Source organism: Euprymna scolopes, chromosome 4 (assembly GCF_053919585.1).
Source record: "Euprymna scolopes isolate OS-2025 chromosome 4, ASM5391958v1, whole genome shotgun sequence".
Taxonomy (NCBI): Eukaryota; Metazoa; Mollusca; class Cephalopoda; order Sepiida; family Sepiolidae; genus Euprymna; species Euprymna scolopes.
In genome coordinates, this window is record NC_136485.1 from 106,177,594 (window position 1) to 106,198,676 (window position 21,083).

Here is a 21,083-nt window from a genome sequence, read left to right on the forward strand (position 1 = left end):
TATTGTGCAGATCTAGGAGGTTCATTATCCCAGGCTTTATTTTCTCCCTTTGAGAAGGGGTTTATTTTTGACTAATCGCTTAAGGCACCTGTATCAGGGAATGCAAACGGGTATATTCAGGCAGTATTTTCAAGTTGGCCTCTGCTGACTTTTCAAATTCCATTTTCCAACCCTTCTGTCGCATCATCCTGCTGTGAGAATTCTATAAATAATCGAATGGTTTTAGAAAAATTATAATTTTGATGATCGCTTACACTAGAGAAATTATTGACAGCATATTTTGAATATGTTGCCATATTGTTGCTGTATATTTTTCAATTTTTTGTGTATTATCACCCCCTCTCCTTTTTAATATTGTTTTCTGTTCCTGCATAAAAATAGGATTACATTTTATAGTAACATAATATTAGCTAAGTTTTTATTTTTCAGTAAAATGAGGTTGTAAGTAAACTTTGCATTCCCTTTATTTGTGTAATGAATTTTTGTGAAAATATTGCTACCTCGTTTAAGCAGCCTACATGAAAATGGTAAAGTTGAAAGAAGTTTTACTTATGCAGTAAAAAGCAACTCACTAAAGATTTTAAAGTATGACGTTCTGCTAAATCTTAATAGGTTTTCCTGACTCTTAATTTTTTAATGTCTCTTTGGGATGGGGATGTTATTTTCTGAAGTCTTTTATTATTACATTTTTATCCACATTTTTCATGAACATTTGTATTTCAGGAAATAACAGAAACGGCTTCCATTCTCTTTTCTTTCTTTTCATTTTTTTTTTTTATACCAGTTTTCTTTACTTTTGTACTGGATATAGGGAAGGGGTATTTATATTTTGGATTGTTAATATTTGTATTATGCTTTCTTTTTCTTTTTCCCTCCTTATCTTTGACTATTCTCCAGGTAGTAAAAAGACTAAAGAGCCTGCTGACCTACTCAATAAACAGAAATGTCTGGAGGCATTGGCTGTACTAAGACATGCCAAATGGTTTCAGGTGAGTCAGCACTCTCTCTCTCTCTCTCTCTCTCTCTCTCTCTCTCTCTCTCTCTCTCTCTCTCTCTCTCTCTCTCTCTCTCTCTCTCTCTCTCTCTTTGAATATACATCTAAAGATAGGAGAAAACTACTTGGCGTGTAAATTGTAAAAAAATGAATACTTTATTATAAGTTATCTCAAACTGATTTTCATAATATAGATTATTTGTATCTTTAACAAAGCAAACCTATCAAGATAGAAAAACCTCTCCACGGTTAAGAGGTTCAATTAAATAGATTAATTAATATAGATGTAAATCACTAAGTTTTCCGCCAGAAATTTGGCTGTCAAGTGGTCAATGTTCAACAATTTGACCTTTGAAAACTCTGCCAAACTCCTCCACCAATTTTGGTCTAAATACTTGAAATTTTAGATGTAGGTTCCTTGGACATGGATCAAACTTTTAACTTGATTTGAGCCCGACACAAACGTTAAGAGGTCAAAGTTAAAAAAAAAAAATTGACGTTTTCATTTATTTTTATTTTATTTATTTATTTTATTTTTTTTTTTTTTTTAAGTGTTTAAATTTTGCTACCAGTTTTTGGGTGAAAATTTGGCTCCCAAGAGGTCAAAGTTGAAAGAGTTGACGTTTGCAGACTCTACCGAACTCCTTTGCCAATTTTGGGTCTAAGCACTTGAAATTTTAGATGTAGGTTACCTGGACATGAGTCAAACTTTTTAATATATATATATATATGCATATGCACATAAAGTTATGAACAGTACATATGGCCTGAGCAAAGCTGGGCTGAACTGCATTATTTTAACTTGCAGGTTTTTTATTAAATAATTGATTAAAACGGTAAATAAAAATGTGCAAGTCACATGTGAGAAAAAAATATGCACACACCAATAGAAAGTAGTGTACAATTTTAATAAGATATATTACATTTTTACTAAAACATTTTATGTTAATTCTTTGAAAAAACATCTTATCTCCAATTCTTATTTTTAAAAATTTGTTTTTTTATAAAGGCTTAATTTGTACTAACACATTGTAGAAAAAAAAATTATAACTCCATTATCCTTTAATTATGTAAATTTTAAATATTTATTAAGCGTTTTGTATATCTGCTTTTATTTAAGGCTCGAGCTACTGGTTTACCATCATGTGTTGTGGTGCTACGAATTCTCAGAGAACTCCGCCAGAGGAATGATGTGTGGGCACCTCTAAATGAATGGGCGAGTATAAATTTTTTTTTTTTTTTTTTTTTTTTTTTTTTGAAAAATCAATCCTAACATTTTTACCCTAAAAAACTATCTGTTGACTGCTTCTGTCTTCAAAAATCTTATCAAATTAAAAATTAATTTGACTAACTCGTTAATCTTAGCTTTTGGTTGATTTATATTTAACTTTTGACAAGATATCTCTACTCTTCATATATCCAAAGCAAGAGATAATGAAACATTGTTGGTAAAAACCCATATCACCATTGGATTTAACAATGCATTAAAACTTTTTTCTGCATAATTTTTACTGTAGCAGAGTTCCTTGGAAGTTCCATGCTGCTTTCTACATCAATCTGCATAATTTATTGTTAATAATAATTTTGAAATGATGTTTTCCAGGGTCAATATTAAGGAAAAAAAAAGTTTCTTTTTCCCTTAAAATAAAATAGAACAAATGGTTCTTTTTTACAATTTTATATCATCATATATATCCAAAGATTTTATTGTTACCATTGGTTTCCCTGATAATTTTTTAGTCAGAATTCTTTCTAGAAATATACTGGCTACTTGTGGGACGGACCATTTAAATGTTGCTAACATCCTAAGTGAAAGTGATCAGGTTGTCAGTCTGTGTCATTAACCACAAGACCACGTCACAATTTCAAATAAATATAATTTTCTTAATACAACGATTCATTCTTACAATAAACACGTAACTAACTATAGATATCTAAATAGTTGATGAAATAATTTTAATTATTCTTCTGGTCCTAAAAAAACTTTTGACATTAATAAGTTAACAGATTGTTTAAATCCTAAATAGAAATTGAATTTGGCACCATGTACTAAACATTGTAGGTATGTTAACTTTCTTTCTACTCCATCTTTTACTTATTTGTTTTATCCTCTGCCCCCCCCCCCAAAGTGTAAGATGTAAAATGTTACTATTCAAATGTTTCTCATAATCATTGAATAACTTGTTTATTTTATTCAGATATTCTCAAATTCATTTTGTCTTGTATGTGTATGAAGTAACTAATATTGTATTTTCTTTTTTAGGCTATGGAATTACTTGTAGAAAAGTGTATAAGCAGTGTTGGCTTCAATCTTGGGCCGGGTGATGCCCTGAGGAGAGTTGTTGAGTGTCTAGCCTCTGGAATATTATTACCTGGTAAAGAATAGTTTCTATTTTTTATTTTTTTTTTTATTTTTATTTTTTTTTTGTGTGTGTGTGATGGGGGAGATTGTGCTGTTTCATTTTATTTCTCCTTTAACTGACAGATTCGAAAATGTATGCCTGATAATTTTTATAAAAAACAATTTGCAAAACTAATATACACTAGTGTACATCTTCATAAAAAAATGATGAGTAAATAATTGTGTAGCCAGTGTTTACACCTTTAGTCATATAAAATTACATTTGAATGGGGGCGGGCGGGGGTTCATGAAAAAAAAAAAAAAAAAAAAAAGAAAACTCAAATGAAGAAAAAAAAACAAACCCTCAATTAGAGTTTAAGGCACTCCACAAAATAAGCAAAACAAAAGGGACGCCTCCAGGTTTATGATCAAGTTTTGATTCATGTGACATCTGTAAACCTTAGAAAATGTTTTGTTTTGTTTTTTTGTCATAAACATTTTTTTTTAAATAAATATAGGGAAAGATTTATTTTAAGGAATGGGTATATTGAATATTTTTAATGTAGGGGCATTAAAAAAATTTTTTTTTAACAAGACCTTTTAATAAACAAATGCAGAAATCACATTCGTATCATTCTAAGTGCCCATTTTAAAATGAGATATGATTACTCAGTTTATATGTAAATTATATTTCTAATAAATATAAACATTTTTTCTTCTAAAGAGGAATGATAATTTCTATGAATATTAATATGAATACTGTCAGGATATATCCTCCCACCTCTAATTTTCATTGTGCACACAATGAAATAATTGCGTGTGTGTGTGTGTATTACTGCAACAATTTTATATGCAGATTAAGAGAAGCGATATTATAGATCATTTGGAAGGTGGACTTAATAACTGCATTAAATTGTTGCAAACCTTGGGATAGCAATACACAGATAATAAAATGCTTTGAATAATCACCTAGCTAAAATCATATTTTAAAAACTAAAGCACTTTAAGTCCTCAAAATACCACCATTTTTTTTTTTTTTTTTTTTTCAGAAATGTATATACTTTCAAATGAATTAATAAATAATTTATATTGTGAGTGAAACAGTCGCATTTGCTAGTGATTTTTTTTTCAAAGTAGCGACTAGAAATAATGAAACGCTAATTTTTGGCAATTGTATTTCTTTCACTAACAATCTTCCAAAGCTCACTAGTGAGTGAAAAATATCTTTTCAACTTTTTTTTTCTAAAACGAACAAAGTTAAATTATTTAAACAATAAAAGTGTAATAGAACAATATACTCTTTTTTTTTTTTTTAAACGAAGGCTGTTTAAAAAATATCGGAAGAAATTAGAATGTTTATACCTTGAAGTATCAACATAAAATTTGTTGTATACTTAAAATTACACTTATTAAAAAAAAAAACACATAGAAAAATCTTTAAGTTGTACATACTCGTCACAGAATGAAGATGTCATATCCTAAAAGTCATGTGGGTTTGGCTGGTAACTTTTCGATTTGGCTAGTGAACGAAAATATTTAGTTGTCAAAGGTCAACTAAAGATAAATTTGTCCGTTGAACCGTGATTATATATTTAAAGAGTTTTAAGCAAATAAAGTAATAAAAATGTTATAAAACGGCGTTTTCAGTAAGATTTTGTAATGGCCATCCCCTACCCCCGATTTGTAGAAACTCATACTGAGTTCGTATTAAGAAATTTTCATGAAATTTGGAAACTAACTAGAAGAGATCAAACTTTTAATAGTTTGAGGTGTCCAAAATACTTTTGACCACTTATTTTTTTTGTTGTGTTAAACGTGTTCAACATGACGAATATTAAAAATTTTGAAAAACTTTCTTTGAACACCAACTGTTAAATAAATATATCTTTATACTTTTTTTTATCCATTACAAGTATAATTGTAACTTGTTTTTTCTTGCAGTAGCGAGCAGTTCAAAATCATGATACCTGGATGAAAATACTTGTTTTAAAAAAAAAAAAAAAAAAAAAAAAAATCTAAAAACTATCTGCAGCAGCAATACTATCAGCAATAGTATTGCTGTAAATACTATCAGCAATAGTATTGCTGTAAATACTATCAGCAATAGTATTGCTGTAAATACTATCAGCAATAGTATTGCTGTAAATACTATCAGCAATAGTATTGCTGTAAATACTATCAGCAATAGTATTGCTGTAAATACTATCAGCAATAGTATTGCTGTAAATACTATCAGCAATAGTATTGCTGTAAATACTATCAGCAATAGTATTGCTGTAAATACTATCAGCAATAGTATTGCTGTAAATACTATCAGCAATAGTATTGCTGTAAATACTATCAGCAATAGTATTGCTGTAAATACTATCAGCAATAGTATTGCTGTAAATACTATCAGCAATAGTAATCAGCAATAGTATTGCTGTAAAGTTTTTTTAACTTTTCATTCCAGAACAAATTAAAAATTAAAAATAAAATATGAAGATAAAAAAAAAGTTCTTGCATATTTAGTTGGAGCTATTTTGTTATCAGAACATAATTAGCTTAATTTATTCAGTTATCAGAATATATAATTAAAGCAATGCCAACCAGTCCCTCGTTATTTCTGGTCAAATTTAAAAAATATTTATATGGTCGAAAAGGCCAGAAAATAAGCTTTGTAAATATGTAACTTGTGTACACTTTTATCCATTGCATTAGTTTTTAACAGTGAATTACAACCGAAAATGTGAAATCTGATTTTCTTTGCTTCAAGTGTGTGAGTACCACCTCCCTCCCCCCGGTCTTTTTAAAAGTTCCTATTTACTTGCCTCCCCACAAGGAAAGTTAGACACAAGGTTGGTTTTTAATGTGGGGGAAAATTCAGCTCCCCAAAAAGGGACAATCTGAATATGAACAAAAATAAAAAAAAAGTTGTTTCAGTCATGAAGGATTTCTCCGCCACTGACAGAGGACAGAAAAGGCGAAGTGTAGCATCAGCCGAAGTCCAGGTAGAGAAATTAAAAAAAAAGTCTTAAATAGGAAAGTTTAACAAAATAATATGTCACTCGGACAATAAATGTAATTGAAAATAAGAACCAAATTTGTCCAAAATTTGTGAACGATTTGCCAGCTTTAGCAAAAAGTGTTTTTTGATATTTAAATAGGCGAGCAAAAAATACTTAGTAAATTTTCCAAAGTCACATTTTTTGTTTCGTGATATCACTTGTCAGAATTCTTGTAAAGTTTCAAACCTCATTTTCGTAAGTTTACATATTTAAAAGTAATTTGATGTTCAAAATCTAAGGCATAACATTTTCAAAAGCAAGTAATTATGAACCATTAACCGTAAATATGGGTGTCAAACACCCTCTTAAACAAAAACAAAAAAACTCCCTTTATCCTACCTCTAACCCTAGGTACAAGTGGTAAGCCTCCTCCTTCCCCTAAAACCTTCTTTAACCCTAACAATTATGCTAAGTCAGAGTGGCAAGCTTCCCACCAAACAAAATTCCTCGGCAAGCTTCATATAAGTGTCTAAAAAAAAATAAATAAATAAAACTCAGATCCTTCCTTAAAGAAAAGTGCACGATTTATCTCTCGTAAAAAATAAATTGGTCAACTGTCCTAAAATGCTAGAATAGCCTCGAAATGGTGAATTATTTTACATTAAATTTATGTGAAACCAACCCCTATTCTAAAATTGTTTTTGTTTTGTTTCTATCAAGTCTTTAGGATATTCACACACAATTTCCTTTAGCTCTATCATTAACACAATGTCAGAGTGGCAACTTCCCCACCCTTTCATAATTGCACAAAGATCCTCTTAAAACCACACATAATCGTCTTTAGAAGAAAAAAGAGTGCACAGGATTTATCTCCTATAGAAAACAAATAGTTAACTATCCTAAAATGCTACAATTGCTCAAAATGGGCAATCCTTTTACATTAAATTCTAAAATATTTGTTTATCTTTCATGAAAGATTTTAATTGCCTACAAAAGGTAAAATCATATTTTGGAGAGGTGGTTAGGAGAGGGGGGTTAACGAAGGTTAATCTACAATAACACTAAAGAAATATTGCAATATATTCATTTTTAAACGGTTCTAGATCGATTTCAGTTTTTTGTACATTAAATGCATTACAATTCAGTTTTTGAGTTCTCTCCACTCTTTTCTTTTAATGGATACATGGCATTTTTAAGGAATTGCAGAATATGTGAATTTATTACAGATTATTTGGAAACTTAATTTCTGGAGATTCTCAGGAGCATATTCTAATTCCTTGCACTGAAACACATATACATAGTAAATTTCAATGCTTAATCTTCTGTTTTAACAAAGATATAACATTTTTACTGAAAAAGTTGTGTAAAAAAAATGTGACAACGCATATGATCTTAAAGAGAGAATAATAGGAAAACATGTGAGGCACAAAAAGTCATAACTTAATTTTAATTGGATTTTGAAAATTTAAAAAGATTCTTTCTTAGCTCAAGCTCTTTCTATATATCCCAATAGAGAAATATTTTAAGCCATTTCAATTTTTTCATGTGTATTGCTACTTGGAATTACAATTTTCCCTGTTAAGTCAAATAATGGTCTCTTGCCGTAGGCTTGCATGTTCATTAACATAAATAAAAATATATACAGTGTATGTATGTATATATATATATATATATATATACTGTAGACTTTATTTAAACAAGAACATTTACACTTTTTTGTGTGTATGTTGATCTTTGCTGATCAAGTGTGAACTGAAATTAGTATCTAGATAATTATATATATATATATATATATATCTGCCAGTAGTCCTCATTATTAAGGATAAACACTATTAGATAACCTTGTATCCTCTTATTAGCTCATGTGAAATAGGAAAACAATTAGAACATTATGGTTAGCATGATTTAATTCCAAAGGGAAGCATCTTTTGATGATAAATGTAATTGGTTATAACTTTAAAAGTGATTTTTCATTTGTTAGAACATTTATTTTTTTTCTATTTCTTTTGGCTAGATGGTCCTGGTTTGTATGATCCGTGTGAGAAAGAAGCAACAGATGTATTAAACACTTTGTCATTACAAGATAAAGAAAATATAACGGCATCAGCTCAGGTGAGTGCAACTTAAATTACTTTTAAACATTTACAAATTTGTGTTTAATAAAAACTAAAAATTACAAGGGTATCAAGAGTAATATATCTTATTTTTTAACTTAACAAAAAAAAACAAAAAAACGTTGAAGTGCTACACTCTTTTGCTAGCGATGGGATGGTAGCTGTGCATGAGTGTCCAAAGCATGCTTTGTTGCTCATATGTCACTACTCTGAAATCGACAAATCCATTTTCTAACTGCTGGCATCAACTGCATCGGTTTCCTAAATGTTCAACAGAATGTTGATCAGTTCAATTTTTTTCTACATAAAGTAATGACATTTCTGCTTTTGATGTACATTCATGACAGGGGTTGCTTTCTTAGAATCTCACACTGTCAATATCTGCAACAGAAAGATGAAACCTTCAGATTATGAATGCATAACTTCAGTCATCTTCACAATGTAATTTGCAATCCCCCTCTGATCCAATCAAGCAATGCCTCCTTGTACATTTCACTTTTATTTAAACCCCCAATTTTTGTTTGTATCAAGTTTGGAGCAACATGTAGTTTTTTTTTTTTTTTTCAGTAATTTTTGAACAGATTTAATGAATTCATACATTTAAAAAAAAAGTTTGTTTTCATTTCTAATTTGATAATTTTAATCTGGTATTTTAAATAAATTTGTGTTATTGATTACATTTGCTTAAATATATTTACTTGATTTTCTTTCTGCCAAGATGGAGAACTCTTAAAACTGGTTAAAGATCAAAAGTTGGAGTTGGAAAAATGAGCCCTTACTCACCACCACCACCATCACAAAAAAAAAAAAAAAAAAAAAAAATTATTTTTAAAGGATAACTTCAAAGATAAATGCTTGTATATTTGTATTCTATTTTTTAAAAATGTAATTGAGAATAAATTTAAATGATGGTGTTGAAGAAATTGCAAGTTAGGATCCACATTCTCTTTTCTCCTTGTCCTTTCCATCCAATAAAAATCTTTGGTGTAAATCATCTTTACATAATATGAAGTGGGTGGCAAGGGGGGGTGCATTTTGATTTGTGTTCAAAAATTTATAAATTTTGTCACTTCTGGATTATTTGTACTGCCAGTTTTGGTTGCTCTATTCACGATAGATTAGTAATCTGTATAATACAAAAAAAATTAATCATTTTCGTTTTATTTTTATGCTAGTCAATTTAAACAAAACTATTTAATAAAAGTAATTAATAAACTTCTTAAAATTAATATAGTATATTTCCAATGGCAAAATTATATTCAGTTTAATGTCTGTTTCACATTCTGTGTTAAACAACTTTTAGTTTATGTATGGCAGAATCCATAAATAAAGTCAAGATAGACATTGCAATACATGAATCTATAAAACCTAAATATTCCCCCTGACTGACAAAACAACCCAAAATAATATCAGACTTAATTAAGTATCCTAAAATAAAAACCAATCCAATCCTATACCAAGAAAAATTCCAATAAAACAATCCTAATCAAGATTACCAGACAAAGCATCCATCTACAGTGCTGAAGTATCGGCCATTGGTATGCTACTTGATCTTATAGAATCTTCTAAAGATAAAGAATTCATGATCTGTTCAGATGCCAGATCAATACTTGTAAAGCTGGAAAATGGGAAACCCAACCATCACCAAAATCCTTAATAGAATTGATATTTCCAAAAATAAAAATTTTTTTGTTGGATACTCAGTCATACCAAGGGTAACAACAGCTGACAAAGCAGCAAAAAGCAGCATTAAGATTTACCCCAACCAAAGATAAAATCCCCTGTACTGATTGAAAACAAACTATTAATAAATATATTAGAAATACATGCCAAGAGTCGTGAAGCTCCTGTACTAAAAACAAACTGTACCAAATCAAGGAAAACAGAAACCAAACAAAAGAATGACTAGAAAGGAGGAATAGGTCATATCGTTATCACACACCCCTACCTCCTCCAAAAAAAGAGGAGCCATACGCACTCAATCATGTACTGACAAGATGTGAAGACCTGAAAATAAGCTGCCCAAATCTATATAATTAAAAAACTTTAAAGGACATATCTACTCATGTAGACCCAACCACCCTCCTCAGATATCTGAAGATAACAGGATTACTCAACAAAATTTAAAAATAAAAAATAGTACCTTATTTAACTATATAAACATAAACACTGAACACCAGATACTTGGATGCATAAAACTTATAATTTAAAATGTATATAGAAAATACAACCAAAACTGTTAAAAAAGGATTTAAAAGAAAAAGACTTTAGCACTTAATGACCACTAAGGTTGATTATATCGTAAAACCAATCAGCATCTTTCAACTGCTTACGTAACCCTAAGATGCTGATGTGAAATTGTAGAGATTAGGTTGTAAACTGGATAGGTATTAAAAATGTCATTTTAATGGTTGCTTCCAGTTAAATTTGAAATTCAATGATTGTTTGTTAAAGCTGAAATAGTTTCAAATTATGAAATATATTTCGTAAATGCTGTTTAGAAAATCTTTTTCTTGATCGATTAAGTGTATTTGTTGCCTTGCAGCACACATTGAGATTGATTGCTTTCCGTCAAATTCATCAAGTGCTCAGCATGGAACAGCTACCGATGCCCCGTTTCCGACGAAAAAACTTTAAGCCTCGTAAACGCAAGCGTGCTGGAGATGGTGATGCTGCTGCAGATGAAGGTGAGTTGTCTTAATTTCTTCATGCACACGGACAAACACATGGACACACACACATCCTTGCATATATATATATTAAATACTTTCACATTAAACTTATGTAATGATTAATAAGACAGCCAATGCAATCGGTTTTCACTTTGTTTTAATTGGGTAAAAATATGGCTTGAAGATTTTGTTTGAATTTATTTTATAATATTTAATTCTAAACCTTATATATTTCTAATAACTTGCACATATAAAATATTGTACCGATTTCTGAAAAATAGTTTAAATTGTTGGAATGTATTTATGTTGAGCTTAGAAAAATGGCTGGAGTTATTTGGAATATCTATTATATGAAGCTAATCTGTCTGATTTTTAAAGTTAGACTCAAATAGCATTTAAAATTACAAATCAAACTTTCCTTCAATCTAGCCAATCATTTTTTTTTTTTTTTATAATATATATTTTATAATATACTTAGCTATGGTTTATTTTTAAAAAATTACTTAATCCTGTTGAAGTGACTGAAGCATTTTAAAATATTCATCTAAAAATAAAAGTCAACAGAGGAGGGGTTACTAATTTGAAATGCCATTTAGATCTTCAAATAACTAAAAAACTAAAATGACCACACTACATTCGATGAGCAGTTAGAAATACAAGTAAATTTGCAGATATGATTTTTCAGACTTATACATATGGTTTTCTTATTTGTAGTCTATGTATTTAGGATTTTTTTATACTCGCAAAAAAAAAAAAAAAAATTTAAAAAAAGTTCATTCTATGTTAAAAGTTGTCTATTTTGAGGAATTGCATTAAAAGTATAAATTATTTTTAAAGCAATCCATCAAAATAGACAACTTTTAACTTATAATGAAATTATAAGTCTTCAAATGAAAATATGGATTTTTTTTTTTTTTTTTTTTTTTTTTTTTGCTGGAATTTGTTTTCGTAATGTTAAAATTAGGATATTTCAAAATTAAGCTTATTTATATTATTTGTATTCTTCAGACTATTCTCGTCTTGAGTGTTGTTTTCACGTTTTCGTCAACCTTCTTCAGGTATCGAACTCTGGAATTTGGGCAGAATTTCAAACAGAACTCTTTATTTACTTCCCAGGAGTAACATGCTCTTGTCAGCCATAATTGGATAGAGGTCCTAAGTAATTCACAATTCTTTTTTTCCAAAGTACTTAGGGACCAGTCATGGCTGACAGAACGGAAGTATGCTACTACCCTAGTGAAGTAAATAAAGGGTTCCATTCAAATTTCAACACAAATTTCCAAGATAGATGTTATGAAAAAGGTCAAAGGTTACATCGACCAAAACGTGAAAAGGACACTCAAGATGAGAACAGTTGTTTGAAGAATCCAAATACGAATAACCAATCCTCATCTTAAAAATTTGGAAACATAATAAGTTTATTAATTTGTGTTTCGGTCAGTGAAGTTAAAAAACATCTCCAATTGGAATACTTCAAAAAAATATTGATTGGCATAGAAAGAAGAAAAGTGGAAACGTCTTACAGAAATAGTGAAAAATTTATTTCCAAATTTAGTTTTAGGTTTCAAGTTTTGCTTGTTAGTCACTTAAAATGGTTTTGCCTGGCAGCTTTTACTCATGTCTAAGTGAATTTGTTGAATGTATAAAAACATTAATTATTAGGGGCTCAAAGAAAGCCAATAATTCAGTGGAAAATAATACAACAGACAACTGTGCAGTTTGTCTGACTGAAAAAATTTAAAATGTAGACTCCCAAAACCTATTAAACTGTAGAAATGAAAAAGCAGACAACTGCATATGCTGTATAAAACATGAGAAAAATAAAATATTTGAATAAAAACTAAAGCAGCACCTAAATTAGAAAAAGTATTTCAAGCATACATGTTTGAAAATAAGCTCACTTATTTATTTGATGCATTCACAAAAAAGTGTGCATCATTCCTATACAAAACAATAAAAGAGGAAGTAAAAAGTCAACATAGTCTTTCCTTCAGAGAAGCCCTGTTATTGGCTAATGGAAGCATTTACCTGTGGGAAAGAATATATATATATATATATATATAAACCTGGTAACATGAATTCCATGCATTTTAGCTTGATTTTCCTATGGGGATGAAATGCAGACGCCTCTGTATTGCTAAATTGCTAAAAATATATTTTCAACATTACTTAGCTCTCTACTCATGTTTTGAGTATTGAAGTAAATGCTGAAAATCAATACATAAAATATACCTCCTTAAAATATTTTGGGTGGATATATGATATAATAATACTTAACTCCTCAGATTTATTTCGCCACCTGCAAAAGTAAATATACAAAAAGTTAATTTAAAAATGTCACTTAAAAACATCCCAACACTTAGCATGTGTAATTTATTAAATTAAAAAACAAAACAAATAAGCCAAATGTTATGATGAGCACAGTTCTTCCTTAATAAACATGAACACATAGATATGAAAGAATCCTGTGGATTCAAAAGCCTAAAAAATGCAGAACCAATAGAGCTCATTAACTTTCAAAATAACCTTTTTAAATGTAATTAAAGATTAAGATTTCTACAAACAACTACACAACATTGTTAGAAACATAAACAAGTGTAAAAAATTTTTTTATAAAAGTGGATAAAATTAGAAAGTTCTATAATAATAAACAAGAGCAGAAAACATTACAAAAAATTAGATATAAATGAATGCAATTACATAAATATAATAGATACTGAAGGTAAACAAATCACCAATACTTAAAATTAGTAACAAAGTTAAACCTAAGAATGCATATATCTTATTTAAAGACCACAAAAATAATTTTAACAATCTTAGCCCTAACGTTAAATGCGTGCTAGTATTATTAAAATTATTCCGACCAAAACCAAAATAGGAAGAATCTTTTCTAGAATTAACAAGAATTAGAATTAACTAGAATTAGAAGCAAGTTTAAAAAAAAAAAAAAAAAAAATTATACCAGTGGGCCAATACTGCCAAAGCAATCACTTCATTTAATATCAAATTAGAAAAAACGGCCTACATATAATTAATTCACTTTTTAGATCTCATATTAAACTTAAATAAAAATACTTATGACTCAGATATAAAGGATACTAGATATAAATAATCTGAAAACCTCAGCAATTGTGAGTACGATAATTAATTTGACCTTATTAATTTAATAATATTGTTAAAAAAATTTTTTACTAGTTATATACTAAATTGATAAAAAGATTTAAAATACAAACTACTTAGATAAATTTAGTATTAATAAATTGAGTATATGACTTGATCTTATAGATTAGTTCTAGATGATTTTTAATTTAAAAAAGAAAGTTTATTAGTTGAAAGTAACTAGTTACGGAAGTGATTTTAATTTCAAGGAAATTAAATATTGAAAGAAAAAAAGGAATATATATATCTTTAATTTTGGGTTTGTATTCTTGGGGTTTTTTTTTCTGTTGCCATAAGTATTTTGTTAGATTTTTTTTTCTTCTCTATTCTATTTTACTTGGATGCTTTGCATGATATTTCACTTTGAAATGCCAAAGGGTTTCTTGTTGATTATCAAATATTCTTTTCAGTTTATTCTTGATGAAAATTATTCTTACCCTGTTTAAGTTTAAGCAATCATTTGAATCACTCTGAAGTAATTCTATAATTTAGATATTAGTCAAAAAATGTATTTTTAAAACTTCTTGTTGGGAAATTTTCATCAAAAGAAGTACTCCTCCCTCTGTTAACTTTTTCTCATTAAATATATTATCTGATGGTTTTATCAAATGTTACTAAATAAATGATAGCCCCTATTGTTAGTTCACAATCGGTTTGGCATTAGTTTATATGCAGGGAAGAATGTTTTTATCCTCCCACGTGCATCACCTGATTTCTCAAATGGTCACTATTACATCATGAGTTCTAATCAGATTTAATATTGATTATTTTTGGTGGCGTACCAAGAACTGATGTGATACCATGATTACTATTACCAAATAAAATTGATTCAACCAAATTTCATAACCTTATGTTGCATTATACTGCAATATTTATCCATATGGACATCACAAGAAAGAAGTATGATTTATTTTCCTAATGATAAAACCTTAAATATTGTTTGAAAGTGAGTAGCAAATCAATATCAAATCTTTCAATGATTATATAAAGAATAAAAATTGGGTTCCTATTTAGAATTTGATTTAAAAAAAACAAAAAAAAACAAAAAGGGAAATATAGACAAATATTTATAATGTACATACTCGTCACAAAACGAAGATTACATATTCCAGAAATTATGTAAATTGATCAGTGTTTTTTTTACTAAAAAAAAATCAAATTTTGTGACAAGCAAGCCAGGAGCCGCCATGTTTTAAAATCTGTTAACATTCAAGAGCAACAAGTCAATTCGACTACCGGGATTTTGTATTCAAGATACTTAAGTTTAATAGTTAAACAGCATAAATTTTGATTTTCTTAGTTTAAAAAAAATACTTGATCAATTTAGGTGATTTTTTTTTAAACCTTGACAGGCATGGACATCAAAGATTTTTCTGTATTTATTTATTTATTTTTTAAGTTTGATAGTAGCAATTTCAATTTGAAGTCAAAATTCAGTAAATGAAAATAGCTTCAATATATTTTTCATCAAGCTATGAAGATTGCAGTATATTTAAAAAAAATTACAACTACTAATTAAACTAAAGACCCCAAAATAATTGTAGATATCTTAAAACTTACAATACTTAGAGTAAATTTCTTTAAAAAACTAAAAGTAGATATCTTAAAATCACTTTTCTTTAATTTTTCTTTAAAACCCAGCATATAATTGACCATCTTCATTTATGACATTTTAATAAATTTATTTTTATTAAATTCATGAATTTAAAATTTTAAGTACTTAAAGTTTTTTTTCCCCCAAACAATTGATAGTGAATAACCTTTCTGCTATTGTTTACAATTGTTTGATAATTTTGTGAACAGTTGAAAAAGAAAAAAAATTCTTCAATAGTGTAACTGGCAAGGTGGGGTAGGGGGTCTTATTTTGTTCTGACCACTTTACTCGCTTTCTACTGTGGCAAGGTTAGATTTGAAGTCAGTTTTACATGGAGGAGGAGTACTGGTTAGGTGTAAAACTTACAGAGAACTGACCCATCCATTCTCCCATCTGAAAGAGAGACTAATTCCTGAGAGTGCACTTTCTAGGACTGAACTAGACTAAGAAGAGTATGATGGTTCAAGTTGGCCCCTGGGTTCTCAGAATGTCAAGGCAAAGCTCGGCTTGTATGACAACTTTTTCTTTTCATAAAAGCTTAATGGAAAGATATTTTTCTACAAATGATTTCAATTGTTTCCATTACTATGAGATTATTGCTCTCTAAAACAAAAATCTGTCCAATTTAGTTACCATTTAAGACTGAGTCATAATTTATTTCTCTATCTGAATTCTTTTCAACAAAGGAAGCCTTGAAGCATTCACATCTCTTTTGCACATTTAGTTTGGTGGTGTATTTTCTTTTGTTTTTTTTGTTTTTTTTTCCCTTTGTTATTTCATGGGTCATTTTGTTGGTCTTGATGTTTGGATTTGTCCAAAATATTAAGGTCAGTAGGTTTTGCATTTTAATCTATTCATATAGAATTTTGTTCTCTTTAATATCTGGACATTTTTTTCGGGAAAATTTTCTGGAGTTTATTTAATGTTTTTTTTAAGCATGTTCGTGTGTTTGTTTAAATTTATTTTATCCAAAAATGTATTTGTTTTCGTTTTACTGGTATAATAACTGCACCATCCATTGCTGTTCTTAGACTTCTTGAAAATCATTTTCTTTTAGGTTTCTTCTGATTTTAATTGGTAAGATTTGATCAGTTTAAGATGTCCTTTTTTCTTTCATTTTTCCCTTAACCAATGTTTTTTTTTATTTAATTATTTTTTTTTTTTTTTTTTTTTTTTTTAGCCAAACTTCTATGTATAAAAAAAGAAGTTTCTGAGTGATGTGAAGTGAGATCAAGCCTGTTGCACGTTTAAATGATTAATATTTTAACTTCACAGAAATTCATTTGTAAAGTACAAATTAAAACTACATGTAAAAGATTTTTACAATATATTGAATTTGTTGAAAATAAAATTTTCACTGTTAAGAATGAGCATTTTAAGTTAAGCTATTCTTAATTAAAACATAGAATATTGTTAGCTTTATTTATTTTGCTTTTCACTAATATAAAATTCACTATTTTCATTGCATATAGCATATAAATTATTACCGCGTTGACAATGCAAATTTCAAATAAATCAAATGTTTATAGTAATTCTAGTTGTATTTTTATCTGTTGTATATTGCTATGTTTAAAAAATATTTCCATTTTATGGATATCTGTTACAAATGTAAATCCTATGACATATTTTAAACTAAAACATGCTTATATAAGGATTCTAGCGAATATAGTTAAAGAATATTTATATACTTATTGGATCTGTCTCCAAAACTCTAGTAGATGTTTATGAAACATTTCTAATCATAGACATCCATCACATATGCAGATCCCATGGGATCTACATATGTGGTGGATGTCTCTGAAAGTTTGATATCTTTTCTGCCCAGAGATATACAATAGTACCATCTATACCAATAGTTAGTTTCATATTCAACATAACAGTGGCATGAGATCAAATTTGAGACTTTTCTTTGCATTGGATTTTCGGCAATCGAGTAATTCCATCTTTTAAAAAAAAGTGATAATATATGCATGCATTCAGGCAACAGGAACTGAAATGCACCTTTTTCTATCAAAATCGCATAATCAAATACGAGATACCGTTTTATGAAGAGGCTATAAACCTCCAGTGCTAAGTTGTCATATTTTTTAATGTTCATGTAGGACTATAGTTGGATTAAAGAGACACCGACATGCATACATCACTTAAGTGAAGAGATGGTAAACTTCTGTCAAGAAGTAACCATCATGTATGCATGCTAACTAGCTAGCATCTCATTTTATTTTAGATTTACATCAGCAAATTTAGTGATGGGATGATTAATCGGAATCGTTAATCATAAGAATCGTGTATTGGGGGGGGGGGATCGGAATCGCATCGTTAATAAATACCTTAGATTTACGATTCTTTCATTACAATTCTCTTATATTTTTAAGTCAAACTGTTTGAAGAGATTAATGCTCTCAAAAATTTATAAGAACGTCAGAACTTTTTATAACATGTAATACGATGTACAAGTATTTTATTAACTGCTTTAAAGGTAATCTTTATCTTAATGAGTTTCGAAATTTCTTTGAATTTTATTTTCTTTCTTTAATTCTTTGAATTAAGAAAAAAATTTTCTTTTACTTTTAGCTTAACTTTATGTATTTTACCATTTCGTTTTTAGTAATAAATGCTTCTCTACATTAAAAACCAACCTTGTATCTAACTACCCTCATTGGGAAGGCAAGTAAATAGGAAGTAATATGGTGGCTGAAAAACGATTTTCGACCACCATAAAAGCATTGCAATACATTTCAACCCTGAAGAATTTCCACCATGCGCACTTGTTGTTCTAAATTAACTAGCCACCACTTGTGTTTCAAACTTAAAAAAAAAAAAAGTGCTTTAAAATAGTAAAAACACTAAAGCTTTTTTTCATTTTGGAAGGGGGGTGGGTTTAGGTGCCAATGTTTTCCCAAAGAACCAGCTATGTAAACACTTTGCAATATTTTTCGCTAATTATTTAAAAAAAAATTCTTTACAATCAATTTTTATTTAAAATTAAGAAATTATTTTCTAAAATATTATTTATATATGTTTACATTTTATTTTAAAAATATTGTTTATATCCATCGTCATTCAAAAAGGTTACTTTTTGGTAGCTTCTTCGGTTCTTAACCTAAATTTTCCGAATGTCAGAACGAGGCTTGTCTGTTGGACTCCCTTATCTAAGCTTTGACGATTTTTGTTATGATTTTGTTTCGGGTTTTATGGATATTTTTTTTGTTGTTTTTTCCCAGAGTTTATGTAATTAACAGGAAAATTGAAAAGTCAAAATGGAATCCACACTATTTTAAAATGTTATTTTCAAGTTTAATTAAAGTTTTCCAATACCCTTTTCTACTTATTGTTTTCGTATTTTGTTGTTTTTATTTTTTTGACAGATTTAACAAACAAAATGAAAACAAAACAAAAAAATTTGGTGCTTATGCACTTATGTTAACGTTATTTTTTATTTTTTTAAATGGTTTAAGTGCCTCGCCCAATGTTTGAAGAGTTTCTAATTGTTTTGTAAAGGAAAATTGGTGAAACTCAAAATTAGCACTGGTGGCGATAAACAAAAAAAAACAAAGCTTTAGTGTGTACATACCCCTCATGGAATGTCGTAGATCAAAACACAGTGAAATGTTATTTGGCACTAGTGCACTTATTGATCCGTGCTATTTCTAAATAGTACTGTCAAGTTTAATTAAATATTTATGATACCTGTTCTTATTAAATTGTTAGGTGAACGTACCTGCGCTATTTTTAGATAGTATTTTCAAGTCTTTTAATAGTAATTAAAAGTTTTATGATACCTGTTTTTATTAAATTGTTAGGTGAAAGTACAGAATAGGTACACAATACCCTCCTGTCCCCATGTTAAGAATGGCTTTCTAAATAGTCATTATTTCAGCACGGCCCAATAAGTGCAGGAGTACCTTTTATGTCCTTGAATAAAATAAAAACTACTCGACGATAACACTACTGTTTTTGTTTTAATACTTATTTTTTATTCAAAAATAAAAATTTCAATGGTTCAAAACCTGTTTGTTTCCCCCAAAGCTTTATTGGGATTTTTTTTTAATTACCATATTTTTCATGAACATGCTCTACAAATGTTTCAAAATTATCTAATATTTTTTCACTTTTCATGTTATAAGCCTCTCTATACATGGCCTTATCGACATGAGACCATTTCAGTCTTCTTTTAATATGAGACCAGTAGGCTTCAATATTGTTGGTGCAAACACCAATAAGCAGACCCACAAAATTTTGTGAATGGTTTAAAGTCCTGTGAACATAATTAAACTTGAAAATAATATTTAAAAAGAGCACGGATTCTATTTTGACTTTCACCAATTTTCCTGTTAATAATTATATAAACTCTGACAAAATAAAAATAAAATCACAATAACAAAAATCATGCGCAAATTTCAAGCCAAAATTAAAAAACAAACAAAAAAACTAGGTCACACACGCAAAATAACTTCTCCCTCAGTCGAACAATGAAGCTGATGCGTGTTTCGCTAGAGGTAGCATTCGTGTACGTCCGCCCTTTTCCTTTATATTTTTTAATATATAAAATAACTCCTGAAATTGATTGTTATTAATTTCATGGTCCATGTTTAATTCATGGTAAAAATATTTGTTTTGACTTTCATCTTCAATGAAAGAAATTTTATGAAAAAAAATCAAATCGTTTTCGAAATGCCCTTAATTGTATTTTCACCTTTTACCAATTTTTTTTCACTACATAAAAAATTTGATTATATATATATTTCAAAACAATTCCACGGGAATCGGTATCGTACTTGGTATCGGAATTGTTAATCAACATTTTTCTGGAATCGGAAAAAATTTAGGAATCGTCACAACACTAATAATAATCAATATTTTCTGTTTTTCTGATTTATTTTAGCTTATCAAGAAGGGGGGGGGTCATTTTTAATGTTTTTAGGTTTAGCTGTCAGTATTAACGATGCTTTTAAATTAAAATAAAATATGCAGATGTGACACTTTGATATAGTTTAAAAAATCAGTTTTTCACATTTTGATTCAGTTAGAATAGCTTTCTGTTCATTTATACATTTAAGTTTTCCTTGACCAGCCTTCTTACAATTGAAGACATGCTTCAGCAACGGTTTATCTAGAATAAACACTTCACATCATACCAGACTAACCGATTCATCTTTAGGATAACATTTAAGCTAAGTAATTATAAGGCTTTCAGCAAATTCTCTGACTTAATCTGTTGA

The 21,083-nt window shown here is 28.8% G+C and overlaps 1 protein-coding gene across 5 annotated transcripts in view; it reads left to right on the forward strand.

The window, feature by feature from the left end:
* LOC145269215 (zinc finger RNA-binding protein-like) overlaps nt 1-21,083 on the forward strand; it is a 117,377-nt gene that overhangs the window by 91,330 nt on the left and 4,964 nt on the right. For all 5 annotated transcript variants that reach the window (XM_080124835.1, XM_080124840.1, XM_080124843.1 and 2 more), the window contains exons 7-11: nt 898-989; nt 2,115-2,210; nt 3,258-3,369; nt 8,337-8,434; nt 10,982-11,123. In XM_080124835.1, the coding sequence (XP_079980961.1) occupies nt 898-989; nt 2,115-2,210; nt 3,258-3,369; nt 8,337-8,434; nt 10,982-11,123 (540 nt within the window). The remainder of the gene's footprint in view (nt 1-897; nt 990-2,114; nt 2,211-3,257; nt 3,370-8,336; nt 8,435-10,981; nt 11,124-21,083) is intronic.